Source organism: Rhinolophus sinicus, chromosome 12 (genome assembly GCF_057876585.1).
Source record: "Rhinolophus sinicus isolate RSI-liver-muscle chromosome 12, RSI-T2T, whole genome shotgun sequence".
In the NCBI taxonomy this organism is placed as follows: domain Eukaryota; kingdom Metazoa; phylum Chordata; class Mammalia; order Chiroptera; family Rhinolophidae; genus Rhinolophus; species Rhinolophus sinicus.
In genome coordinates, this window is record NC_142512.1 from 14,086,762 (window position 1) to 14,114,612 (window position 27,851).

Below are 27,851 nucleotides of genomic sequence, written 5' to 3' on the forward strand. Positions count from 1 at the left end.
CATATCTGCACTGGCCCATGCTCTAAGGGACAGCCCAGTGACAGCAATAGCTACCGAAAACCTTCCAACCCTATTGGCCCAGCTCATCTCCACAGGAGGAATCTCTCAGATCACAGCTGCAAGAGGCAGCCTCTTTAAACTCTTTATTTCCTCAATCTAAACATCAGGCTTCTTTTCCTGTGGCCCTGAACCTGAACCTCCTTAGTCTACCAAGGCCCTGCCAAAATGAGGGTGGAGACACAAGAGCCTCAAACAGACGGAAGAAAGCATCAGTCAGGCTTAGGATTCAAAGGGTGGCAAAGCAGGCTGAGTCTCCATGGTGATGGGTTTAATGGGAGAAAAACATTATTTGTTTTGCCACCCAGGGTGAAAATGGAAAAAAGGAAGAGATCAAACCCTCTCCAGTGGGGTAGGAGCAACCAGGACACTTGAAATAAGGAGGAAGAGGCTAAAATAAAGGATTGGCTGGTGAGCTCTTGGCGAGGGACGGGTGGGGGGGGAGGTAATTTTAAGACAAAAAGAACAAGTATAAGGCTGGCCAGGAGGAAAACACACAAAAAAGGAACCAGCAGCAGACCTGAGATTCTGCCGAGCCCCCTGCTTCTTACCCAGAAGCATCAGAACCTGCTCCCCAGCCCTAAGACCCTCCTGAAACACAAACATTCTCCCTCCAAACCCCTGGCAGCATGTACCCACCAGGCTCCTCCTTGAGAGGCTCGGGCGTAGGCTCGGGCTTAGGCTCAGGCTGGCTGGCCAGCACGGTGGCCTCCGAAGGCTGCGTGGGCAGACCATCCTGAGCAGCCAGAGCTGCCCGAGCAGCTTGCTTGCGGGCACTCCCCCGGCCATTCACTTTCCGCTTCTTCTCCACTTTGCTGGACATTGTGTAGGCAAAACCTGAAGACACATGGGAAGCTTGGAGTCCACAATGAGGCCCACCCCCAACCCAGACCCCTGATACATGCATTTTGAATTTATAAACTGACTGAGACCCCAATATTGTAATCTTATCTGGGGGTAATATCATAATCTGAGACCCCAATATCATAATCTTATCTACACCCTGCTCCATTAACCACAAGGGGCCTTGCAGTCCTCACTTCTTTCCCTGGGATATTCCACTTTCTTCCAAGCATTAGGTTAAAAAACAAAGTCATGCCTCAAAGCATTAGGAATAAATGGAAGTTGAAGATGGTGGCCCAACAGACATCCCACTAATGAGGGTTTAGGAACGCCTATCTCCGCCCAGAGGTATGAGAACATAAGATAATCAGGAAAAGATCTACCAAGCTGAGGTGTCGTTGCTTCTCTCAACTACTCTACTCCTCAGGGCCATGAGTGAGTGAGAGAAGGTGCAAGGAAGAGCAGATGGTCCCCAGGTTCCCCACCCTTTGTCACTGTACCAAGTCAGTGAAGCAAACCAAGATGATTTTCCTATGTACCTCCTTTCTTCCCAAGTGACCCATGGAAACAGGGAAATGGGAAATGCATACATTGAAATCTGTGACATCCTTAAACAAAGAAAAACCATACTTACAACATGTCTCGTTAACTTTTAATTTCTGAGGGGTAGAAACCCTGTTTTTTGTGTACTGAAAAGGTTTAAGTATACTTGGCTGAGTAATTCTGTGCTGACTGATAATGAAAATCAAGATCATTTAACTCCAAATGCCCTGAGAACTGGAAGGACAAAAGTCACCCAACAGTGAATTTTGAATTGTGTCTGGGGAAGGAGGAAACAGGGAATGAGAAAGACCACAGTAGTGCCTCTCAGAAAAACTGGATGGCCAAAAGCAAGGGCATCTCTGGCAGGCGGTCAGGATCCCAAGGGCAATATGTCTGATTCTCTGGGCATTCCCTCTCCATTCAGCTATCTCCTGACAGCCACCTGTAGCTTTCCTTCCTCATCCCCACAGGCTGCCACAGGCATTGATCATAGGTTATGAATTTCAAACTTGAAGGATTTGTACTTTGCTGGAAGCAGAAACGTTCTATTAGGCCAGCACATCAATAAAACCAACTACACCAGCGCAGCCTCCTCCACCAGTCTCCAAAGAAGCGTCAGGCAGTGCTTCCCTGCATCCTGCTGGGGCCTCAGGAGCATTCCGCCGGCAAGGTTGGGAGCCCCCTCCCCATGGGATTCACCCCAGGATCCCACAGGGCAGATCTCAGGAGCTGTTTTACTAGTCTGGGACTAGCACATTACTCAAAATTAAATTAAATACAATAGGGGACTGGCCCTCCTCAAACTGGATACCAGTGGGCAAATTTCCCTTCAACAATGGCTTTCTCAACCGTCGCAACTGTCCCCGCTTCTTTATCTCAACCCCAATTGCCCCTTTTTATCCCCTCCCCCCACAACGGCTTCTTCCTCTCCCCACAACTGCCCCCCACAAATGCTCCTTCCCTCCCCCAACTGCCCTTTGCTCTCTCCTCCCCTACAACTGCCCCTTCCTCCCCTCTCCCCACAACAGTCCCTGCTAGCCCCTCACCACTGGCCCTTCTCCCCGCAGCTTCCCACTTCTCCCCAGCATTCCTGTTCTCCTCCTCTCTGCCCACAACACACACCTCACCACGCCGACCCTCTCCGCCCTAGACCGACTCATGGGCTACTCCAGCTAAGGAGTTGCCGGGGGCCCGCGCGTGCACGCGTCGCCATGACAACCCCGGGCAGGGAGGGGGCAAATGGCGGGGCCGCGAGACCGCGGAGCCAGCCTCCTCCGCGCAGGCGCAGGCGCAGTGACGCCCTGTTCTGCTGCCCCACTTGGCCCTCGTTTCCCCCGCGGGGACCCGGGGTAAAAGAGCTGAGGGCAAGCAAAGCTACTAAATTTGGCAGGCTGGAGGGTGTGGGGCCCTGGGCTGAGGACGGGGCTTAAAGGGCTGGGGCTAGAAACAATGAGCCTACCCTCCCTCAGGATACTGAAAAGGCAGGGGAAACCCAAGGGCCCGACCCTGCGCCCTGGTCTAAGGGCTCCATCCCGAATGAGTCCAGCAGATGGCGCCCGGGGTCTCGCCTGAGAGGCTCATTGGTGCTCTACAAGACGCTCCAGGATTTCGAGGCAGCCGTGCCTGCAGCTGGGTCGGGGGTAAAAAGCGGGGCTGGAGCACCCCTGCCCTCCCGCTCGTTCCCCCTTCTTAGTTCGGACTGGGGTCTAGGATAGCCGGGCAGCGCGGGGCGGGGGGCAGGGAGGGAAGAACGGAACTGGAATTTTTGGAATCTGAGGATTGGCTTTGGAAAGCGTCGCTCATTTTGGGGGGAACGGGAGGCGGGGACTCCCTGGGGAAGGTGACCAGGCCGGGGAGGGGCTCGGCTCTCCATTAAGAACAAAGGCTCAGTCCTGGGGAAGCGAGAGGAGAGGGGTGTGAGAGGAGGGTGTGAGAGGAGGGGCAGATCTCAACCGCTGCTAGGGGGCGCTGCGGGTGGGGCCGCAGGTAGAGGCGCCTAGAAGACTGAGGTGTAAGGGGATCTGGAGAAGCTTCTGGGAGAAACAGGGAGGAAGCCTATCCAGGGGGATAGGAAGGCACCCTCCCTGCTTCCATCAATAGTGCCTAATTAAGACAAAGCCAGCAGTGAGCCCACTGATTGCATTTCTATGCGGAGCTAAATTGATGACATTTTCTTTGCTGGATGAGGAGGGGAGAAGCTGGCACCTCAGTTCCCCCTTTTCCTGGTGAGTGTTCACACCTGACAGGTCTCATTGTGGGAGTCTCTGGTACTACTGAAGGGCCAGGGAATTAACCCACAACCAGACCCACCTAGCCTCTCTTTAGAATTGACAGCACCTGCCCTTGGCACTCCATACCATCAACACCACCATTATCTGTAAGATGGGTTTCTGGGCTCTGATTTGTGGCTTCCTGCCCAGCCCAAACTCCTGTTGCTGAGGGCAAGGATTGAAGGAGAGAGGGGTCCTGCCACACCCCCAAACCAGCTGCACAGCAAGCAGGATTAAGTGGGTGATCCTCTAATCAGATAGGCAGTAAGTGGCAGAGAGAGGTGACATGATTGGTCAGATCCCCAGGGAAAAGTCCCAAAGGAATGAAGATTTGAGGGGAGGCCTGGTGTGGGGAGCCTTAGCGGCAGGGCTCATGGCTCCCTCAGGCTAAGGAATGTTGTGCAGACCCCATTTATTTTCTGACCCTCACCCCCCAACAACCTTGGCTATGCCTAGGGATCCCAGCCCCCTACATTATGCTAAATAGGTAATCAAACATCTCGCTTTGCTAATTACTGCTCAATCCGATTAAACGCTGCCAAAGCTCATCAACAGAGGTGGAGGTAGGGGGGAAAAGATGAAGGGGGGCCAACCACAGCTGTGATGGGGGTCTCCTCCCCAGGGCTCTGGGGACAGCTGAGAAACAGCAAGACTCAGTACCTCCCAAAGGAAAGAGGCAGAAGAGTTGTACCCGCAAGACCTTTAGTCTTACTGTATCCTCCCAACCTCAAACTTTTCCCTCCTCCCAGAACCTTTACTACCCTCAGAACCCAGGCATCCAGCCATTCCCACAGCTCCCCACACACACCCCTGTCTCAGCTTTAATAAATTCTGTTCTCTCACTGTCAATATTTGATTTCTCAGAGCCATCTCCACGGAGAGAAGGGGGCTCTTCCCCTGCTTCCCCCCTACCTTGGCCTTCTTTTGCCCACCCCAGTCTCTTTGTGCCCCCAACCTTCTCTGAACTAGCTGACTTAATGAAATGATATTAAAGTCTTAAGCAACTCCAAAAGAATGGTTGTTATGGTGAAGGGAGTGGGCAGGACGCCTGGGTCCCTGAGGGGAGCAAGGGCTGGGGCGGGGGCGGGGAGAGGGGAGAGTGAGCCCAAGGCTAAGGTCTGGAGGCCCCAGTCCCCAATGGGGAGCAACAGATTTGGGGTGAGGTAGGAGCCAGACCTCTGGTTCTTGGTGGGAAGTGGGGAGTGAGCGCCGGGGGCTAGGAGAAGGTGGGAAGAGAGGACATTCAGGGGTCAAGGTCTCAGCCTGCTGTCTAGAGCATCCGTCAGGGATGGAGAGGCCAGCTGGGGGCACAGGGCCTCTGTGCCAACAGCTTCCCCGCAGACTGTGCCCTGGGCTGGTCCCGTGAGAACCAGAGTAGATTCCTCTTCATCCCTGACTTATCCCTCTTCCCCCCAACCTCCCCACCAGCAGACCCCCACAGGTGATTTGTAGCTGATGCCCTCACGATGGTTAAGGGCCAGGAGAGTCATTCCATGATGCATAGAGCTTCCAGGAGAGGAGAGAACAGAGGCCAAGAGATGGGAAGCCAAGCACCACCCCCTCGTCCCCCAGCCATCCCCATCTCACTCCCCTGGGGACCCTGGCCCAGCCCCAGTCCCCTTGGGGTGGTGGGAATGCAAGGACATTTGGCTGGGGCTGATTGATGAGGGAGGACGCAGCCACTGAGCACGGAGGCTGCTGTTTGCTGAGCACACAGATTCCTCCCCACTCACCAGCTGCCGCCCCCTGAGGCTGCTCAATCTCCCCACCACCACCACCAGCCACTGGGCTTGGAGGGAGCTGACGCCTGAGTTCCTGATAGCAACTGGGGGAAGTGGAAGCACCAGAACACCGAATGCTTGAATTCCCTGTGGGAATCGGGTACCTGGGACCTGGTCCCCACAAAACTCCCTTCAGGACTTCACCTTCTCCTCTACCTTTCAAATCTCTCTCCTGTTGGCCAGTTTTCACTCCCATTTATGCTACATCCTTTTTCTACCCCCACCCACCTCTCTGAGTCCATCCTGGCCAATCCCCTGCCTCCAAACCCTGCAACATTTCTCTCAGCCTGCCTACAGAGCTCAAAACTTTCCCTGGCAAAGGGGGTGCCCCATGTTCATGATTCCCCATGCAGCCCCTTAGGAAGCTCCCCTTGTCATTCTCACAGAAATTCCAGTTGTTATGTCAACCATTCCCTATCAGAAATTCCTCCTGCAACCCTTTGCTCTATTCTGCTTTCCTTAAAACCCCCAACATAAACCACATGCACAAACACATACGCCTCAACCTCATTTATATCCTGCTTCTGTTTGCAAGGATGGCAAAGTCTGAGCTTCTGTCTGCAGCACAGTCCCCAGAACAGCTTCAATCCCATGCAGTTGAGGTGGGGGCAACTTTCACTTTTGGGGTCCTCAGCCCTCTGTTCGTTTATTTCCACTCTGCCTGCCTGCTCTAAACTCTGTACGAGCAGCTATTCCAGAGCCCCCAAAAAGCTCGGAGCACCATCCTTGCCCTCCCTGTGCCCTTCCAGAGCTTAAAATTTAGTTGAGGAAAACATAACTCACATACGCATGAGAAACAAAGGAGGAAAAAAATGGAAGACTGAGTTAGATCAACTTCCTAAATATGGATTCTAGACCCTAAGTGACTTGCTCCCCTACAGGTGGAGGCTGGGGCAGGACAGGACACATCTGGAATGTATGTGACGTTGTGATGTCCTTCTCACTATTCCCAAACACACCAAGATTTCACCTCTATGCTTTCCACTGGCTGTTCCCTCTGTCGGGTATGCCCTTCCTCATACTGCATGCATTATTCTACATTATTCAAGGTCCTCATCAAATGTCACCTTTTCAAAGGGACCTTCCTGACCTCCTAATTGAGAGCATCTCCTTATTACTCTCCATCCTCTTCATCCTGTTACTTTTGTTTACACTACTTATCACTGCCAGAAATTTTATGATGTTGTTCCCACCACCACGTGGATTTCACGAAAGCAGGGACTTTGCCTTATTCACCATAGACACTTAGTGTCTGAAATAGGACCTGGAACAAAGTAGACACTTAATGTGATGTTGAATACATGAATGACTGAATGAACAAATGAATGTCTTCCTACCTCTCTATTTGCTTTGTTGTAGTTGTAACCCTAGAAGTATATTTCTGTACTTGTACCCAGAATGTGAATAGGATGGCATGTGTTGTTCTGTGTGGAAGCCACCGACACTTCCAAATAGCTCAAAAGATATGTAAGTCACTACACATGTGGAAAGCTGTAAGCCTTGTGTTGTTAATTTTGGGGTTGATAGGGAGTCTATAGATGCCAGTGCTCCAAGGAGGGGTGTCCCAGGGTGCGATGCAGAAAGTGCTGTTTCTCCCCAGCTTGCATCTGTCCCCAGGTGTCTTCCTGTTTCTCAGCATGTTATGATGTTTCAGCAGCTTTGGTGAGGTATTTGTCTGTCACAAAGAACATTTATCCTGACTTCTCCTCCCTCTTCTGTTTCCACCTGTGCCTCTAGATGTATGTATAGGAGGAGTCTCCCTGAGCTCCCTTGCCCCCTCTCACACACAGCCCAGCCCTCGTCTTGGACCCCTCCCTTTCTCACTGGGCCCTGTTGCTGGGCTCTGAGTTGCCATAGTGACGGTTGCCAAGTCCCTGAGGCTGATAGCCAGCGATGGGGCTGTCGGCTCCATCCACGCGGGAGGCTGAGGGGGGCTTCCCATTGTGAGAAGGGGATGTTGCCATGACAACAAACCCCCACTAAGGGGCAAGGGACCAGCCCTTCCACCCCCCTCAAGAGTCCCCACCTCGGGCAACTCCAGTTTGGGCCCAGAAGGCAGAAGTCCATTCCAGACAGCCCAGCACCTGGCCTCCCAGTTTTCAACTTCCCTCCTACAGCGCCTGCACCTCTAGGGACCCAAGCATCTTGCTCAGACCAGGGGAGGGGCAAGGGTCCCACTGGACAGAGGAGGAGCAGGAGGACCCCTTGACCTCCAGGCAGATGGGAGACAGCGGGAGGGGACCTAGAATCAGGGGAGGGGCAGACAGGGCAGAGGTTGTGACCCCTGCCAACGGGCTCCAATGATGCTCCTGATGGCTGCTTTTGTGGTTGAAGAATGGGGCTGAGTCTAGGGGACTGGGCACCTGGGCTTTTTAGGGGAGAAGAGCCTAGGTTGTGGGTATACAGGGAGCCAGGGGACAGGGAGCGTGAGTCTTCTGGGCACTCATACCCCTACTTCCCACAGTAAAACTCTCCACAGCAGAGATGCCTTGGGCAAGGGGGGTAGAGAATAGACTTTAACACATGAACATGTTTTTTCCACTTTGTTTCTGACTGCGATTTGCCTTGTCTCCAGTGCTTTGGTTTAGCAATAGACACTCAAGCTTTCCCCACAAGTGAACGTATATTCACTACATCCCCATTGGATGTATTGGCAACTCCCACTCCTGCCTGGGTTCGTCTCCCTCCCCTGGAAGGGGCTACCTTCCTCAGCTTTCTCACCCAGCCTACTCTCCCCTCCCCAGGCACTGCCCACCTCACCCCTCCAACCCAGCCCTCTCCCTAGGTTTCATGTGCTCCAACTCTCAGCTTGAAAGCCATTCTAACCATCAATTCATGTCCAGTCATTCTCCAGCCTTCTCATCAGCTTTTGAAGTTTTTTATTCTTTTTTTGGTTTTTGTTGTTCAAATTTCCCTTTTACAGTAAAACTATTGAGGTGACGGCCATATCCCGCCAACTCCCCCATGGCAATATCAACTTCCTGTTCCCTGGATGAAACAATTAGAAAAATCAGGAAGGAGCTGGGAACTACACCAGAGAGAGGACTTGACCTCTGGTGGACAAAGCGACCATGTTGGCTGGTGACTAAGGTGGCGGACTTGGTGCCCAATGGCAGCTCTGATCTAATGAAACTGAGCTGGGAGGAAACTGAGGCAATACCCAGTTGTGTACTGGAGGGCAGGAAGAGGTATAAATTGGTCACGACGGAAACAGTGGCAGTTAGTAAGTGCCACTATCAGCTACAGCAGTCATTAGGCCACCATTTTGGTCACTAAGAAGGGAGCTGTGTTGAATTTGAAGAGATTAGAAAATGGAGGATGTGATGAACAGAGAACCATCTGGGTTACTGGTGGACAACACACGGGTTCTTAGGGTAGTCCTGTTGAGTAACAGAGATTATACTGGGATATGGAAAGGGAAGAAGAACAAGACAAAGTGGGCTTGCCACAGCAGATGGCAGTCACCTTCGCTGTCTTAAAAGCAGCACAGAGAACAAGGGAAAGGAGATCCTGGGAAGTGCCACTTAATACTAGGAAAATCCTCCTCAGTTCACCCTATCTTCTTACAGTCAGTAAGGTCCTGCTTCCTCCTGAAACAGGAAGCTCTTCCTGTCCACCTTCTCCACAGAGTAAGAACCATCCCCCCCCCCCGCCCCCCGCCCCCCAGACTAAGCCACTTCAAGTTCCAGCCAGACCACTTCCTATTTCAGAAGTGCTACTTCCTGTCCTGGATGAAGGCACTTCCAGTTCCTGCTGCTCTGCTTCTGCCACTTCCCAGGCCACTTCTGTCCAGGCCTGGTCACTTCTTGTCTGGAGCAAGTCACTTCCTGTCCCAAGTGGCCCATTCAGCATCAGATCAAGTCCATATGTGTCCCGGCCGGTTCATATCTTGCTATTGGCCACTGGACAAAACAGGACACTTCTTCTCATGGTAGCTGTGGTGACCCAACCACCCCAAATGGCTGGAGTAAGTATGTAGAGGCCTAGGGCAGGGCAGAGAAGGAGGCCCTGCTGCCCATGCCCTGAGCTGGGGTGGAGTGCCAGAGCCTTCCCCATAAGGCCCCCATTTTTGGCAGACTGAGGGGAGTGGTTGGTAAGAGGTCAGAAGAGGGAGCTCAGGGAAGAAAAGCTTTGATGCCCTCACCCCGGAGATGGGAGAGGCACAGGATAAGAAGACCAAGGGTAAAAGGAGATGTAGGGAGGAGGATGCTAGGGAAGAAGAACAGACCTAGAGACAGAAGAGAGAGAAAAAGAATAAGAGAGAAGAGAAGAGAAGAGAAGAGAAGAGAAGAGAAGAGAAGAGAAGAGAAGAGAAGAGAAGAGAAGAAAAAAGCAGTGAGAAACAGAAAGAAAGAGGTGCCAACCAAAAGACAGACTGTTCCCACCCCTAGCTCTCTGTGGGTAAGGGGTGCAACAATTCCTGGGTCATGATCAGAAGAGGAGGCTGAGACTTTGCCCCCTCCCCAAGGGAATAGGACCCAGAAACAGAGACAGAGACAGGGCACACATGGCCAACCATAGGGCAGGAGGTGGTTCGGTGGAAGCTGTAAGGAATCCTACAAGTGGAGAGGAGGACAACAGCCACGAGGAGAAAAGGAGCCGGTGGGGCAAAGGGGGCCAAGGAGATGTGAAAGGTGTACCTCCAACCATGAATTACACTGGAGGAGCACCCCGAGAAGGGCTGGACCCAGGACAGCCAGGTGGGAGGAGCCCTCATACCTTGTAGTAGATGTTTGGAGGGCTTTGTGGGGGCCCATCCTGCACGATGTACACAGGATGCCCATAGTCACCACTCACCTTCTCATAGTGGGGACAGAAGGGGGGTTCTGCAGCCCCACCACCCCGCAGAGCTATCCCTAGTTCCCCAGGCTCAGCCTCCCTAGGTCCCATCCCACCTCCACCCCCCAGGCCCAGAGACCCCCCCCTCCCAAAGGAGCCAGGACCAGGGTGGCGACTCTCCGAAGGCTTGGCCCGCCGTCTCCGCCAACACATGGCACCCCCAGCCCCTGCCACGCCCAGCAAGAGCAGCGCCAGCCCCCCTGCTGCCCCAGCCACTGCGGGCATGCTGGGAGGGGGCAGGGGGCCTTCAGCACCCCGGGAGGTTGCATTGCTGGTGGGGTCACCTGGCAGGGAAGGGGTGAAGGAGGAAAGAGGGGGAGGGGCTGAAGGAGCCACCGGGGTATCTGGACACCCAGCCTTTGGGGTCCCCATGGGCTTCCCCAGCAGTGCCCCGGCCCCTTGGGGACCCCACCTCCCCTCCACACCCCCAAGCCCAGATCAGAATGCAGGTGTGTCCAGCCCTTCAGCTCCATGCCAAGGAGTCCTCCCCACTTCTCTGACAGCACTGATTGAAGCGCTGAGTTGGCTAATTAGTTCTAATTGAGTCTTTTCCTCATTTGGTTTCCATTTCCCTCCCACCCTACCATCCTCTCTTCTCCTCTTTCCTGTATCACCCCCCAAAAAAGAAAACAGAAGAGGGAGAGAGAGAGTAAAGGCAGGGCAGCTGGGGTCCAAGAGCAGAGGAGGCTGAGCAAGACAGGAGGCTGGACCCCTGGTTCCTACCTGGCACGTTCTCTTTCCCAGGCTCTAGGTTGTGAGCTGCCCCTCGGTCTCTTTCCATGGGCATTTCAGACACAGGCTTTCGTGGGGCAGCCCCTCCTCGGGGACCTGGAGATGAGGATGACCAAGAGAGGGGCTGAGACAGCAGTCCCCTGATCACGATGGCACTGCCCCAACCTCCCTCAGCTCCTAGAGGGTGTGCCCCAGCCCCACTCACTTTGTCCCACTCGGAGAAGCACCTTCATGCCTCTGGTAAGGCACACACCCCCCTGTAAGCTCTCCAGGCCTTCCCGGGTCCCATCCGATGTGGCTGGGAGAGAAAAGCCAGAGGGAGAAGTTGGCACTCCAGAGTCTAGCCCCAATTCTGTCTCCATGCCCTAGCCCAAACACCACCCAAAGGTATAAGGGATTTCCCTTGGCTCTAGTGGTCCCCTCCCTCATCTGCCCTTAATCCCAGGAATACCTCCCCACTCAATCCTGCCCTCTGCCCAGCAGTACCAATTATGTAGTAATCGTGGTGTGAGCGGAACTCATGGCCCCAGAGGTTAGGGCTATACTCCTGGAACTTGATGGTGAAGCGGAGATCCAGGTCTGGCCGGTCACAAGTGAGAAGGAGGTTGGGGGCAGGGGGTGCCTCACAGCGTCGGCCCTGGGCACCCCCTACCAGATACAGCTTGTAGAACTCATAATTAGGAGAGGAGTGGGGGCCAGGAGGCCGGGCCCGGGGGCAGAGCAGGTCTAGCCGGTCCCCAATCTGAGGGTAGAGCACATAACCACCCTCTGCCTGGAACCTATGGGGAGGAGGGCGAGGTGGACAAGGGAGAGGTGTCAGAGGTCTGGCCCCTAGAGCTTCGCCCCCTCGCCCCACATCTCTACAGGACCGCCTTTGTCTGAGTGGAAGGTCTGTTCTGACAGAGCAGGCACTAAGGACTCTGTAAGCTAACGGAAGCAGCAGGAAGCCAGGCTCAGAGGTCTCCTGCCCCTTGGTGTGCCCAAATGCACTCTTCAGCCCGCCCTCACCACATGCACACTGCCATCTCTCCCTCCATCACCAGCACCATTGCCATGGCAACAGGATGCCAGTTACCAAGGAGCTGGCCTCTCTGGAACCACACAGCCTACCCCTCCCAGGTGATTTCACTATTCCGTGGCAGTAAACCATGGGGGCAGAGCCTCCCCTCCCCCAGACCACCACTGAATTTCAAGGATTTCAGAGCAAAGGTGTTGGGGGGTGGGGGGGCGGGGGGCGGGGATCCAGACCACTAGCCCAAGTTAGCTAAGCAATGTGACTAGAGGCAAATGCCTGGTCTGGCAATGGGGCTAATGGGAACCAGGGTCTGGAGGTCAGCTGCCCCAGACACTTCCCTGCTCAGTACCCCTCTTTCGCGCAGGTCTCACACTTCCTAGAGAAAGTGCTCCATTGCTCTGGAATTGAAGGAGCTGATTTTTCTAACCACAGCCAACACAAGCCACATCCCCCTTCTGCCCAGGTATCCACTGACCCAGCACAGCTACTACTCACAAATGACTGCTGCCCCTCTTTATGCATTAATGGCACACAGGGTCTCAGAACTGAGACCCAGGGGACTGCTGCTCTGTATCTTCCCAGACTCCCAAATGACTCATTCTCTCCCATTCAACATCCCACAGAGTGCCCAGAACACCCTAATTCCCTTTTCTCAACTCTGTCAGAATAAGCCTAACTAACATCCTCAAACTGCACCTGATACTCAAACTGCAGCTGAGAGTTGGCAGGTAGGAGACTGAGTAGAGAAAAGACAGGTGAGATTATACCCAAAGAGATGGGAGGAAGGCAAGAACAGGGAATGTGAGGGAGGCAGTGAAGTACAGAGACGAAGGGCAATAATCCTAGTTCTCCTCTAATAAGCATATAGTATGTTCCAATACCTTACCTCTAATCCTCATACAAGCTGTAAGGATTGAGGATACAAACTCAGAAAGGTTAAGTAATGTGCCCAAGGCCACACAGCTGAAAGCAGCTGAGCTAGGATTAAGACCTGAGGATTTGATGAGCTCCAAAGCCCCTCTCTTTCCATGGCCTCATACAGCCTCCCCAGGGAAGTAGGAATTTTTCAAAACACAGAACTCATTTGCTAATGGGGAGTGGGATCTACATGGAGGCGAGGGACCCAGATAACCTCCCAAGGGTTCTGTCCTACCGTGAGGCTTGAAGTTTCATCTGACCCCTGGCCTTTTTTTCAGAGCAAAGCAAGCATGCCACGGAACCAGAGGGTCTGATGGAAGTTTGCAGCAAAGATGGGGGAGGGGGCAGTGGAGTCCTCGGAACTCCAGATGCAAGAGGGCAAAAGAAGAGGCTTTGGGGGCTACAGGCTTCTTCCAGAAAGAAGTCCCCAACCCAGAAATGCAGGAATATTTTTTGGTTGGGAAATTGTTCTGCCAAAGGCTGGCAAGAGTTGGGAGACAGACTATGTGAAGAGAGTCAAGAAGCCTTGGGGAAGTTGTCCCTAGAGCCCCCAAACTGAGCCCTCTTCCCTCCCATCTCCAACACTGAGTCCCTTCTGGGGAGAGAGGCACCCTGCCCTTCCCCTCAACGCTTCAGCAGCACCTACTCAGCTGCTCTCCTGAGAGCTGACATTAACCAGGCTCCCTCCAAGCCCAGCCCCCGACACGACTCAAGTCTCCCACAAACCCACACAACCACTCCACTGCCCTCCCGGCTCCCCCATGAACTTTCCGATCCTTGCCCTTTAGGGTCCTTCAAACTCCCAACACCTAGATCTCACCACCCACATCCAGCTCTGTGTGCGACTCAGAAGTCTGGCTCCTAAGATCACCTCAGTTACCCATCAACTCCCAGCGGAGCACCAGCACCCTCCCTCCAGCCTCCTCCTAGCTCGGAGAACCCAGCCCCCGAAATCTCCAAAGCTTCCACACTCCCTGCCCGGAGGGTGTGGGGTCTCCCCAGCCCGGGCTGCTCACCTCTTATTCGCCGAATTCCAGTAGACAGGCTCCAGGCTGAGCCCAGACACCAGCCCCCAAAAACCAAGCAGCAGCAGGGCCCCGACTCGCACGCCCCCCGGCCTAGAATGGGGGGCCCCCATGACCCCGCCAAGGCCTGGGGGGCGGGGCACCAACTCCCCCAAAGTCGCTCACCCCCTGGGGTGACTGCCTTAGCTGCCCCGGCTATTCTGCCCTGACCGCCCGGGTGGCTGATGCCCCCCGCTCCCACGCGGACCCGCTTCTTGCTGTGCCCGCGCGCCCAGCTCTGGGGCGCTCAGCCCGCAAGAGCCCTTCCAGGGGCGGTCTGCAGGCGCCCTACGCCTCGGCCCTGGCTCCAGCACCCCGGGATTGGTGAGCGGGCCTAAGTCGGGGACTGGGGGAGTCTGGGACCCGGAGGGGATGGCATGTGGCGCCGGACAAGGGAGCGAGGAAGGGGACGACGAGTCGGAGCCCCAGCCTCGCCGGGATTGAGGGCAGCGGGCTAAGGGAGGAAACCAGTCCCGAGCCCAGGAGGGGGAGTTAAAGGAGAGGCGGGGAGGGGGAGAGGATGGCGGAGGGAAAAACCGGAGCTGGAGCCCGAGGAGGAGCGGGAGACAGGATCCCGCAGCCCACGCCCCCACACCTCCCTCACCTCGCACACCTCCCGCCGCCTCGCCCCGCCGCCCCTCCTCGCTCCCTAGCGCGGTCTCTCACGCCCCCTTTGTCTCTGAGACTCTTGGGTCTGGCTTAGTTTCTGCCGGTCTCCCCTTCTGCCCTCGCATCGCCCGAGAGCTTGGAATCTTCCTCTCTCAGATCCAGAAAGGCTCTCGCCCTCTCCACCCCAGGAACCCTGCCCCTGTCGCTCCCGCAACCGCTGCCTCCCCGCTACCCCCAAAACAACACTGTTGCTTCTGGGAGATCTGGAGAGAATAATAACCTTGCCGGCTTCGCACTTTACCAAGCAGGCTGAGTTGATGTCATCACTACCTGGGTGAGGTGGGAGGGGCAGAGCTAAAGGATCCCCATTGTAGGGATGAAGAAACTGAGGCTCAGCGAGGCCCCGGGACTTGCCCAAGGTCATACAGGGAGTCTAGGATAAAAGCGGAAACCAAATCCAGGCTGCTGAACTCCCACTCCCGGGGTCTCTTTTGTCACAGCCTCCTGTACACTTTTCTGCTATCTGGGGGTTGGGTGAAAAGCAAGAGATTAGGGGGTAAACTTGGGCCCTTCTTGGATGGTTGTGGGGAGAAATAGGGCTGGGAGAGGAAAGGGAGTACCTACAACCCAAAACCCACATTCAGTCGGAAGGGCTGTTTCCAATTATCATGGGGGAAGGGAGAGGGTTTGCCTTTTTGGGTTGAAGAACCCTAGCTTTCAGCACCTCTGGGCAGAGGTGACATTCCTCTCCCCTCTCAAGCTGTCACAGGCCTTCAGTCCCTTCCTTTTGATTGTGAGGTCCAAAATCAAATCCCCTGCTGACAGTTATCTTTTCAGAAACCCCCTCCTCAGTGTTTGGTAAGGTGTGCCTGTGGGAGGAGCCACCACTTGAAATAACATACTTGCCCACCCACCCCCAAAGACAGAGCAGATAAATGGGAGAAATAAGACCAGTGACAGCCGCTGAATGAAAAACTCTCACCCTTGTCCCGGATCTAACGGGAATACAGACTGTGACCTCTGGTTTTCAGCACCTTTACTCTTTCATGTATGTCCTTGACTCTGGCTACTCAGTCACCTGTCTCCTGCGGGGGCGGGGGGGGGGGGGGGGGGGTCCAGGGAAGGGGAAGTGGGTGCTCCTGCTCCCCTTCCCCCAGAGCTGAGTAATGGTCCCTCTGCTGCTGGATGATGGTAAATAGTGTTGAGTGCAGAATGAGCGCTGTCTTGTCTGTCACTGTCTGCACAGTCTCACACAGTCACACGCAATAGTCTGACACACTGCTCCTACCACTCCTGCTCAGCCACTCTCACTTTGACCCCTGCCGCCCCCACCTTGGGAGTGAGATTTCAAACAGGTTCACCCCCTTCAGTTTACCAAGTTGCCTAGCAACCAGCCAGTCAATGGCATGAAGCCCCACCCCCACTCACTTGACTTCATACAAAGCTCAGCAGCCCCATTGGCTCCTGCCTAGTCCCACCTCTCAACCCTGTTTCAGGAACAATATGCCAATCCCACTGCTAGTGGACAAGGGAGCTCACTAGTACCCCTCCTGGCCCCCACCTCCATCATTTGCCTCCCCAAACAGACACAAAGACTCTAGTATCATATAACACCTTTTTTATATAAACTCACCCCCCCCTCCCTCTGTCCCTCCCTGTCCCTTCTCACCCTGGTGACCATCAGGAATACTGGTATCTGGGCTCCCCCCACACCACCAGAGCTGAAGCTGACATTCAAGGTGGATGTGGCGCATGGAGAGCAGGGGAATGTCCACCTCCTGTTCCCCCTCGTCCCCACTCTCCGTGGGCTCCGGAAACACACGCTGACCCGAAGCAGTGGCCAGCAGAGGCAGGCTAGGGTGCAGGCTGGAAAGAGAGACAGGCAACGTCTGTCAAAATCCTGAGAGAGGATGCTTGCTCCCTCAGCAATTCACCTCCCTCCCCAACCCAAGCCCCAAAATCTGTGGAGTTAACTGATGACCTCACTCCGTTGGTGCAGTCCTTCTGGGGCAGAAAACTCAGCACCGGCTCCGGCTTCCCTTCATGCCCAGCCACGCTGATATCCCACACAGAGACAGCCCCGCTAGTGCTGCCACTCACTAGGAACTGCCCAGTCCTGGGGGAGAGAGCAGAGGCTTGCTGGTAGGGAGTCATCATCCTGGGGCAGGAACCCCTCACACCCAGGGACTGGGATCTGGGCTATAGCTGGGCATCCCTAGGGGCATTGGGACCCCGGGCAGGAAGGACCCACAGTCACTCACGGGTCCAGATCAAAGTAGATGCGCTGATTGGTAGTCACCTCACGACTCAGGGACCACAGTGGATGACCAGGCTGCCGGAGATCCCAGCACAGAAGCTCATTCTCCTGAAGACATAGAACAGGGGCCTGGAATCTGTCCTTCTCCACCACCACCCCTCGCCCCAAGACATGCCTGCTTCTCTCAAGGTTTACAGGCATCCCTTTAGCTTGGGTTGGTTTATTCCCATGTCTCTCCTCCAAACGTTATCAGACTACATCCCCACTCTTGCCTACCACCCTTTGGGATCTCAGGACATGACCCCTACCTTGCGGGCTCCTGAGAAGAAGCGGTTGCCATCTGGGTGAAAGCGGAGGTGGGTGATGCCCCCTTGGTGCCCTCCCAGCAAGGCGAGAGGGGAGCCGTCATCCCAGGCATACAGACCCAGGGAGCGGCTGTAGGAGCCACAAGCATAGAGGGGCTGAGCTGGGCTGAAGGCTATGCAGGAGATGATGCCGCTCTGGCCCTGCTTTTTTGCTGAAAGGGAAGGAACAAAGTGGGGGAGGGGCAACAGCACCTGACATCAACCAGGCTAATCAAGGGGGGCAACTGTGTCGTGTCTCCTGTCCCAGAGCTCATGTGCCAAGACTCATGTGTCTCCCCTGCTGGGTTTGTCACTAACAGGATGAAGACCTCTGCTACTCCCCAGATCCTTCCATCCTCCCAAAGGAACTAAACGCCCAAGACCTACTTCTTCCCTCTCCAATCTCAGTTTTTCCTGGAAGGGATGGAAAGCTGAAAGTTTATAGGAAAATGGAATCAGCTTCACCTCCAATTTCCTAGCGATACTAAGATTTTTGGAGACCAAAAGATATATAGTCGATAGGGCCTGGGCTCAGGAGTGAACCAGGTCTGTAACCAGCAGGTTGACCTTGGGAAAGTTTCAACCCCTCCCTGAGTCTGTTTTCTCCTCTGCCCACTGGGTACCACCTGCCTCCCAGGGTTATACTGAGGAAGATGTGATCCCCCACATGTGGCCTCTTGGCTCCCACAAAGGCCCTCTGCACATGGCAGTGCCTTTTTCTTCCCTCCTCCCTTGTGGGCACAGACGCTTACCAAACGTGGCTCGGACCTCACAGTCACGGCCAGGCCGAGTCGTGGAGAAGACACGCACAGTCCGGTTGAATCCACAGAAGAGTTGGGAGCCATCCAGGGAGAAACAGAGCGAGTGGGCTGCTGTCAGCTCATCCTGGGGGTAGGAAAGGGCTGAAAACAGGCCTAGCAAAGCCTCAGCTGTCCTCAAGGAAGTAAAGCTGGGCCAAGATGAGCCCTGGGGCTGGGTGGGAGGTCCCTACCAGGTGGTTGTAGGCGCGAAAGGAAGCCCGGAGCTCTCCAGTGAATGCATCCCAGATGTGAATGGGGTTCTCCCGGCTACTGCTGGCCACACTGAGACAGACAGGAACACTGAGGCCCCGCGCTGTCAAAGGAAGGGGAGGAAGCCAAGTGACCCGCCCTCTCCTCTCAGCTTGCATCTGAGGGGCACACCAAGCTTTCCTCCTCCAGAGACCCCTGGGTAGCCCTTGACTCTCTCAGCAAAGGGTCCCCTTAAAACTACTGCGGGGAGCAGGGGAGGCAAAGAACATCACTTACTAGGAGGTGTCTGGCTGAGCTGAAGACATCAGAGAATACCAGCAGTAATCATAGATGGTGTCGCCTTCCACCATCCGCAGGACAGGGGCCTGGACAGAGATTTGGGAATGGCTGGGTCACTGGCAGGAAAAGGAGGCAGACTCGGGCCTCCAGCAGTTTCATGGCAAAGGGAGATCGTCTGTTGGCATTTAACCAGGCAGGAGAAGGCAGACGGGGTTAATATGAAGAACAGAATCTTGATCTCAACATTCAAGGATCAGCTCAGATTTTAATGTCAGATTTGGACCACCAAAAGCCATATAGATTTACTCTTTTGTTTTTTAAACACTTAGAGAGGAAGAAACAAATAATATCCCAACCCAGAGACAAAGAACCAACCAATGATGAGCACATTTACTGAGCATCTATTAGATACCATTTGAGGCTTTAAAAAAATTATTAAAGAGTCCAAACATGCAAAGAAGTATTAAAAAAATAAATAAATAAAAAATAACCCACCCTGTGACGCCTCCACCCAGCTTAAGAAATCAAGTATACAAAACAGTTAAAACGTCTTCCCAGTGAAACCTTCCCTCAGGTAAACACTATCCTGAATTTGCCATTCTCATGCATTTGTCTAGGAGTATATTCATACAGAGAAAAAACAATGTACAGTATTGTCTTGCATGCCTTTAAGCTTAATATTAATGGTATCACACCATAAGCATCTCTTTGTGATTGTGAGATTTAACCATGGTGACACATTTAGCTCTAATTCATGCATTTTCACTACTGTACAGGACTCCTCACCTATCCTTCTCTGTTGACAGTCACTGATGTTTTTCCATTTTTTGCCTAGTGTGCTTTTCCACATATTGGTACATGTGGGAGGGTTTCTCTGCACTTTCTGCTAAAGAGGGAAATTACCGGGCTGTACAGTACACACTTTGCCAACTCTGCTAGATAATGTCACGTTTCTCTCCAAAGTCTCATCCCGATTCCCTCTCGCAGCAGCAGCATGAGAGTGCCTATTGCTATGCATCCTGCTGGGACTGCCAGACTTTTACATTTTTCTCAGTTTGAAGGCTGTGAAATGGTATTTAGCTATGGTATAAATTTGCATTTCCTTCATTACTACTGAGGTTAGACATTTATCTATGTTTATTAGCAATTCAAGTACACCTTTTCATAATTTTTGTCCACTTTTCTACTTGTTTTTATTGTCTTTTTTCTTACTGATTTGAAGGAAATCTTTAAATCATCTGAATACCAATCCTTTCTCAGTTGTTTGCTGGACCTCAGGGTTACGCCGTCCAGCCATGACTTCAGTTTCCACTTCTCCGCTCGGAACTCATACCGCCAATGGCCTGGTAGAAAACTCCACTTGGGCATCTCACAGGTACCTCCAACTCACTCTGTCTATAAAGGACCACAAACTGCTGCCTGCCAACCTGCTATTCCTCCTGGGCCCCACAGCCAACTTTCAAGTCTGAAATCCGAGCATCAGCCTTGACTACTACTATTTCTGACTCCCTTTTCCACTCCTGGGCCAACCCAATAGCAAATCCTGACAAGTCCACCTCCGGTGTTCTCTTAAAACTGTTCACTCCCCTTCGTTTCATGTGAAGCCACTGCCTTCCTGCTAGCATTTCTGCAACATTCTACACGTCCTCCGGCCCTTCCTGCACCCCCATAGTCCAACCGGCCCATCCATTCTCCACACTACAGCTACATTGAGGCCCTAGAGACCTTGTTAAAGGTGCTGTGTCACTTTCTTAAAACGTTTCAATGACTCCACATACCCCTCAATATAAAACCCCATCTCCTTACAAAACTTTATCTTACCGGGCATCTACCCCATACCCACTTCTTATGGCTCATCAATCTGTTCTCACTCCTTTAAAATCTCTACATCTTACCATTTTGGCTCTAAGTTTCCAGAAGGTGCCAACTCACCATACTCTCAACCTGCAGGCTTTCATGAATACCTGCGTCCAAGTCCAGAATCTTCTTCTTTCACCTGCCCCAACAATTTCTCCCGGTTGAATCCTAATCATCCTTTGGGCCTCTTAGATGCTTCTTCCACTAGGAAGCCTTCCCTCACCGCTCAAACGAGCAAGGTGCCCTGCTCCCTGTTCCTACAGCACTCCATGACCCTCACTCTGCATCGTACCTATCGGAGAAGGCAGGAACCATGTCTGTCTTACTCACCACTGTTTCCCCAAACATTAAATAATGTTTTGATGAGCAAATGAAGACAGGAGACTAGTCCAGTAATGTAAGGGCCAAAATAATAGAACCCTGAATTAAAGTAGAGGCAGTGGAGTAAAGAGAAGTAGATGGATTAGAAAGATTAGGTAGACTTGATGGGATTTGGTGATTAATTGGATGTGGGGGGTGAGGGAAAAGGAAGATTAAAGGATGAAACCCTGGCTTCTGGTTTGAATACCTGAGGTCACTAAGGTGGTGGAAGGACTTGGGGTTCGTTCACAGGAGGGTCATGAGGTACCAATGTCCTTGGCGAGTGGGAGAATCAGACAGCAGAAGCCTCAACAGAAAAGTTTTTACAAAGAGAAAGAACAATTGTCTGGATGCAGCATTTGGGAACGAGGGCTCCCCCTTCTCCCACTGCCCTGAGATATGGAGGGCGTGGCAGATGCACGGTCTCCCCTGGAGAGGGCTAGAGGGAAGTAAAGGCCTCAGGCAAGAGCCACAAGGGAAGGAGAGCACTCAGGGAAGAGGCTGGGGAGTTAGGAATACGGTTTCCAGAAACAGTAGAGAAGGGAGGAAAGTTATTGGGACACTATGTTGGGAAGAAGCAACACACAGGTGTATGAAAACACCCAAAAAATGTCCTGCCCCAATTTCCCCATCTATATAAACTTTATCCACTTCCAAACAATAAATTTTAAAAATGAAAATATCTAATGAGTAACTTTTGGCTAGCACTGGTACACTCACAATGCTAATAGCACTTTAAAAAAAAACAAACCCATGGGCCGGCCCGGTGGCTCAGGCGGTTGGAGCTCCATGCTCCTAACTCTGAAGGCTGCCGGTTTGATTCCCACATGGGCCAGTGGGCTCTCAACCACAAGGTTGCCAGCTCAATTCCTCGAGTCCCGCAAGGGATGGTGGGCAGTGCCCCCTGCAACTAAAATTGAACACGGCACCTTGAGCTGAGCTGCTGCTGAGCTCCAGATGGCTCAGTTGGTTGGAATGCGTCCTCTCAACCACAAGGTTGCCGGTTCGACTCCCACAAGGGATGGTGGGCTGCGCCCCCTGCAACTAGAAAAATGGCAACTGGACCTGGAGCTGAGCTGCGCCCTCCACATCTAAGATTGAAAGGACAACAACTTGACTTGAAAAAAGGGCCTGGAAGTACACACTGTTCCCCAATAAAGTCCTGTTCCCCTTCACCAATAAAATCTTAAAAAAAAAAAAAAAAAAACCCACCAAAACTTTGAAAACAAATTCACTATCTGTATACAAGATACGCACAAAAAAATATTGACACTGTCTGACCTAGGATATTTCTTACTCATACAATTTCTCTTATGAAAAGAATTTCCATCAAAACACATGAAGATGTTCATTGAATAATTTATATATAAAAATCCTGGAAACAACCCAAAACAGGAGAATAGGTAAGAAAATTTTCTATCATACGTACTCAGGGCAATATCACACACCATTAAACATGATAGCTATGAAGACTGAAGCACCATGAAAAACATTTAGGATATGATTATTAAAAAGAAAAGGCAGTATACGAAACCATCTACCATAGGATTATAGCCACATAGCAAGCTTCAGTATTGTACAGAGCTTGGAAAGAACGAAGAAAACTTAAAGAACTGAATTTTGTAGAGCGGGTAATGATAACTTTTTTCCCTTTTCAACATTCCCATTTCTCTTAAATGAGTTTGTGCGATAAATTCTCAACCGCTCGTATTTCCAGAGTCTCTTCTAACTGTATCTTATCTCTGGTCCTGAATCTTTCAGAATGGCTATACCACGCCCTCCTGGTCCTGAGACACCACCAGTTTCTTTTCCAGGAATCAGTGCTTTATGTATTGCACTGAGAACTCAAATGTCCGCAGCCTCCAATCTTACTGATCTGCATGCTGGGTAAGCATTCCGAACCGTCCCTGGAGCAGGACACTCTTCTTTAAGGAAACCATCAAGAACTTCCTTTAATTCTCACCCCCACTCTCCAGTACACACCTCAAGGACAGGAGGTGCATGAGTGTCAACTGTGCTCCCCACTGTCATTTCCAAATCTTTTCACTTCCTCAAACTCTAGCTTCTCTGTAAGTTCTTGCCATCAGATTAGCTCCCCCCTTTCTGTTCATCCTCCCTCCTTCACGGAGACTTTATCTCCTGGTTCAGTATCTTATTCCCCACAGATACTCCTGTCATTCTTGGTGACTTTCACTCCCACTGGGACTTCAAACTTGTTGTTCTCTCTGCCCACCATATTCTTCCCCAAAATATCAGCTTGGCTCACTGTCTTCCTTCCTTCAGGTCTCTGTTCAAATGTCACATAAACAGTGAAGTCTTCCCCTACCATCCTTTTAAAAATTGTAACTCGTTCTCCCAATTCTCTCCCTGCTTTATTTTTCTCCATGGCACTTGTCCGATTTTTTTTTCCACTTTTTTCCCCCTAGAATATAAGCATTATGGGGACAGAGACTTATGTCTGTTTTTGTTTGACTAATCCCTGGGACCTAATACAGGGCCTGGCACATAAAACATACTAAAAAAATTTGTTGAATGACTGAATCAAGGAAAGAAAGAGGGATCGCCCAGCACCCTGGCCTCTTCCATTCCTTGACTTCCTCAGCACCCATAGCCATGGCCTTCACTCTACAGTAACCACCCACTCCCGTAGTTAAGTCCTGGGCTTTGTCACCACAACAGTTTCTGCGTACCATCTCCGACCCATCCGGTTCACTTGCTCTCCTACTGCTACCAGAACAATGACTCAGCTTCATCAAAAACATATTTACAGTCCATTTCCTTACCCACTTTACATTCTAGTCGGTCATTACATGCATACTCCTGTAGACACTCTCAAGACACCCTTGTCTTTCTCCCCTGGCAAACCCCAACCAGACCCTCCTGTTCCATGCTTGCACCCAGCTAATAGCAATGACTACTTGTGCTTATTGAATGAATACTTAGTACATGCTGGGCACTGTTTTAAGCACTTTATATTAATTCTTTTAATTCTCACAAGTTTGCGAGGTGGGTGCTATTATTATCATCCTCATTTTACAGAGAAACTATAGTCAGTTAACTCACTGCAGAAAGATGCACAACCACGCTAACTGGTCTGACTTTAAATGGACGGCAACAAATTTCTAGTGGGCACTAAGCAAAGCCTGGCAACACTACCACATTCCTTGGTGGTTCTGATCTTTGACTCCGCAGGACGGATCATTCACACCTTCTGCTCTCTCTCCACAGACCCTCTTCCTTCAGCAGATAACCTCCCTTTATGCTTCACTGAGAAGCCAACAGACACCAGAAATCTTCCAAACACCAAACAGATACCTCTGAATGTATCCTCTGCCTTCCTTCCTACCGCAAAGACTCTGCACCCATCAAAGCCAAGTCCTCTAATGTGCTTTGGATCCTGTCTTCACCCAGCCACTCACTGACTTTGTTACCCCTTCTCTCTCCTCAAGCACCAACTCCTGTCTACCGGAGTTATTCCTGACACCACAGAGGCATCCCGTTAACCCTTCTTTGGCCCCACATTCCCTCTGGTCACCATTCCATTTCTCAGCTCCCTGTCACAAGAAAACTTTCCCAAGGATTATCTATAGTTCCTATTCCACTCACTCTAATCAGCTTCTGCCTGAATGTGTTCCTATCAATGTCACTAATATCTTCTTAGGTCATTATCTAAATGTGCCTCATGCTGAACAACATTAGACATGACTCTTTGCCTCCACTTTTGTAATTTCTCCTGCACCCCAACTCCATATGCTGGAACGCTCAGGGTTCTGCTTGAGCCTTCTCCATTTACACTCTCTTGAGACTGAATCCATTCTCAAGACTCAATATATCATCTATATGCTCTCTTACTTCTCAAAGTATATCCCCAGCCCCAATTTCTCCCCTTAGTTTTACATTTCACATTTAATATGCCTAAAACCCCTTGACTTGTCCTAATACTTTTTTACATCCCTGTTTCCTCCACTGGCTAAATCATACCACCATCCACAGGCTGCAAAAACCTAGACATCACCCTGGATTGCTTCCTTCCCTGCCCCTCCACATCCAACTGACCTCCAAGTCCTACAAAACATACTTCAAATCCATCCATATCTCTCCTGACACGACCCTAGCCACCATTATTTCTTGCTTAGACCATGAAAAGTGCATCCTGGGACCGGCCTGGTGGCTCAGGCGGTTGGAGCTCCATGCTCCTAACTCCGAAGGCTGCCGGTTCGATTCCCACATGGGCCAATAGATTCTCAACCACAAGGTTGCCAGTTCAACTCTCAGAAGGGATGGTGGGCTGCGCCCCCTGCAACTAGCAACGGCAACTAGACCTAGAGCTGAGCTGTGCCCTCAACAAATAAGACTGAAAGGACAATAACTTGAAGCTGAACAGCACCCTCCACAACTAAGAAAAAAGTCCTGGAAGTACACACTGTTCCCCAATAAAGTCCTGTTCCCCTTCCCCAATAAAATCTTAAAAAGAAAGAAAAATGCATCCTAATGAGTCTCCCTGATTTCACTGTTGCCCACCCACAATCCATTGCCTATCACTATTCCGTTTTAAAACTCTCCCATGGCTTCCAAATAAACTCCAAATGCCCTACTCACAAGATCTGACACAATCTGGCTACTAGCCACCTCTCCACCCTTAGTACATTTTTCCCCTCACTGGCCTCTGTCCAGACACACTGGCCTTGTTTCTGTTCTTGAACACACGAAGCTCTTTCCCAGCTCTGGGTCTTTGTAAGATCATTGCCTCCTTCCTGGAATGCTCTTTCTACTGCTTTTCACAAGACTGATCTCAAACTCCTTCAGGTCTCAGCTCAAATGTCTCCTTTCAGAGAGCCCCTCCCTGACCATTTTGTCTAAATGGTATCTTCTAGTTAGTCTCTCCTCTTTCTGTTTATTTCCTTTATAGCATGTATTATAATCTATAATAAACTTGATTATTTATTGATTTACATGTTTATTGTTTATCTCCCAAACAAAAAAGCTAACCAGCTCATCTGTCTCATTCACCACTTTATCCCAGCACCAAACACAGTAACTGACATTTTGGTAATCATTCAATAAACATCTATAAATCAATTAAATATTGCCATGAGAAATCCACTACTCTTTTATGGGAAACACATATTCCTGAGTAAAGAAGGAACATTTCTTTAAATGACTTCAGAATTCAAGGTGAAAAACGCTACCTATGCTAAAAATGCTTGGAAATTCATGGTGAAAAAATGTTCTGTTTGTGAACAGGAAACATGTGGACTGTACTTTCTACATCTACAGGAAGGCCTTAAATGTGCAGTGTCAGATGAAGAGGCTGAGTTAGCCCTTACTCTTACCATTTCTGCACATTCCAGCTGCTCCCCCTCATTATACAGCTCTGAGGGCAGGTTATAAATCCTCAGGATGTTATCAGCACTATTAGTCAAGATGCAGGAACCATCAGGAGCCCTAGGAGTAAGCAAGAGTTAGAAAGCTAGGCAGACCTGTTTTCCAAGTGTTGGGCTAGGGCTCAGCCTACCTATGGGGCAGGTCATCCCCCTAAGGCCTTGAGGAAAGTAGAAGACATAATCCTAGATGAAATTTAAGCTCAGTCCAAGAGGGATGTTACTCCTATTCCCACCTCTGTTGGATCCTTCTCCCAGACAAATGGGGTGTTTTAAGGTGAAAATCCTGGTGTGATGATCTCCCTGCCCCATTTTCCTTACTTACCACTTACAGCCTTTCAAGAAGTTCTCAGGCTGGGTTCTGAACTCTGACCAGGAACCACTGAAAAACTGAGGTAGCTGGGAGAAGCTGTAGTTCCAAGTACTGGAAGGAAGATGGGAGAACAAACCTGAGTCACCGAAGCTAGGTGTACACAGGCTTGGAGAAGTGGGGCTGAGGACTGGCAGATAAGGTATACCTCACACTTCTACACATGTCACTTCCAATCTCCTCAGATTCCTGAGTCAACGGCCATCACCACTTACGTGTATTCTTCATTCTCAGCAGCGGGTTCCTCAGACACACATTCCATGGCTTCTCCAGACCCCAACTCTGGCCTGTTCGTTTCTTCTGCAGGAAGGCTCATATTTTCAGAAAGTTCTTGCTCCTCGATTCGAGGGCTCAACTTACTAGGAGTGTCAAATCCTGTTTCCAGGGGAGTGGAGAGAGGAGCTGGGTCCCCCTCCTCCAGCTCCTGGGACACAGCTGGGCCAGACACGGGATCTGGGGACATGAGGGGTGGATCATCCCCATCGGATGGTGGTGGCATTAGTTCAGGGTCCGTATTTTTTTCCATCGAGGAAGCCTGAGAAGAGAGACGGGCTGGAGCAGGGGCCTGGTCTGAAGACAGGCAGTCCGGAGCTAACGGTGGCTCCTCCGGCGTCTTCATACTGTAGAGGAAGCGCGGCAGACACTGGCCTCTGTCAGGCAAACCTCTTCCCACTGGCTACCAGCTGCCTGGCCTGCTAAACGACCGAGACAGCTTCAAAGTTCTCAAGGATCCGGGAAGTAGGCTGGATAAACCCACCTGTGCCTTACTTCTTCTTCCGGGAGGGGGCAGACGACCCCCCGGAAGGCGGAGCTAACAAGGGTACACCAAAGTTGAAAGCACCGTGGTCCTCATCCCGATCGGTCGCTACCCTACGCGCCACTTACTCTCGCGGGATTTGGGCCCACCTTTCGATTGGACCTCCACATCTCGGATCAGATTTCCCGGGCGACCGACGGGAGGGGCGGGGCAGGGATGTAACAGGTCACGGTTTACCGTTCCCATCAAACCCTGGGACTCCTAGTGCCTGCTTGGGAGTTGTAGTCTGAAAGCTTCTGCCAGGGCGCGAAGTGCCTGAGCTCCCGCCGTCGTTCTTAAAGCATCTCCTTCCCCCCTCACCTGCAGAGGGCGCAAGTGTTGTTTGATTTTACAGGTTTTGAACCTCTTTTTTTAAAAGATTTTTTTATTGGGGAAGGGGAACAGGACTCTATTGGGGAACAGTGTGCACTTCCAGGCCTTTTTTTCCAAGTCAAGTAAGTTGTTGTCCTTTCAGTCTTAGTTGCGCAGCTCAGCTCCAGGTCCTGTCGCCGTTGCTAGTTGCAGG

At 51.7% G+C, this 27,851-nt stretch overlaps 3 protein-coding genes across 5 annotated transcripts in view; all 3 read right to left on the reverse strand.

Moving 5' to 3' along the window:
• DNAH2 (dynein axonemal heavy chain 2) overlaps positions 1-3,098 on the reverse strand; it is a 100,078-nt gene extending 96,980 nt beyond the window's left edge. Inside the window, exons 1-2 of one of the 2 annotated variants that reach the window (XR_012492034.2) lie at positions 2,566-3,098; positions 697-894 (exon numbers count right to left, since the gene is read on the reverse strand). Coding sequence is in view for 1 of the 2 variants with exons in the window: in XM_019745158.3 (XP_019600717.2) it covers positions 697-880 (184 nt within the window). In the remaining variant the exon portion in view is untranslated. The remainder of the gene's footprint in view (positions 1-696; positions 895-2,565) is intronic. The other variant, XM_019745158.3, reaches the window with a different exon arrangement.
• Positions 3,099-8,356: 5,258 nt separating this feature from the next.
• Positions 8,357-14,827, reverse strand: EFNB3 (ephrin B3). The gene is made up of 5 exons (XM_019745159.3): positions 14,015-14,827; positions 11,552-11,844; positions 11,271-11,363; positions 11,057-11,161; positions 8,357-10,617 (listed from the first exon to the last, which is right to left on the reverse strand). Exons 1-5 carry the CDS (start codon positions 14,134-14,136, stop codon positions 10,208-10,210), a joined length of 1,023 nt encoding a protein of 340 aa, XP_019600718.1. The 5' UTR covers positions 14,137-14,827; the 3' UTR covers positions 8,357-10,207.
• A 1,445-nt stretch (positions 14,828-16,272) lies between these two features.
• WRAP53 (WD repeat containing antisense to TP53) lies at positions 16,273-27,478 on the reverse strand. Of its 2 annotated transcripts, XM_074320876.2 has the most exons (10): positions 26,745-27,476; positions 26,485-26,583; positions 26,112-26,223; positions 18,559-18,647; positions 18,264-18,354; positions 18,025-18,157; positions 17,237-17,445; positions 16,933-17,036; positions 16,653-16,787; positions 16,273-16,537 (listed from the first exon to the last, which is right to left on the reverse strand). In XM_074320876.2, exons 1-10 carry the CDS (start codon positions 27,146-27,148, stop codon positions 16,291-16,293), a joined length of 1,623 nt encoding a protein of 540 aa, XP_074176977.2. In that variant the 5' UTR covers positions 27,149-27,476; the 3' UTR covers positions 16,273-16,290. The 2 variants fall into 2 exon arrangements, with proteins under 2 accessions (XP_074176977.2, XP_074176978.2); XM_074320877.2 differs by lacking the exon at positions 26,485-26,583 and having other exon boundaries at positions 26,745-27,478.
• Between the last annotated feature and the right edge of the window lie 373 nt (positions 27,479-27,851).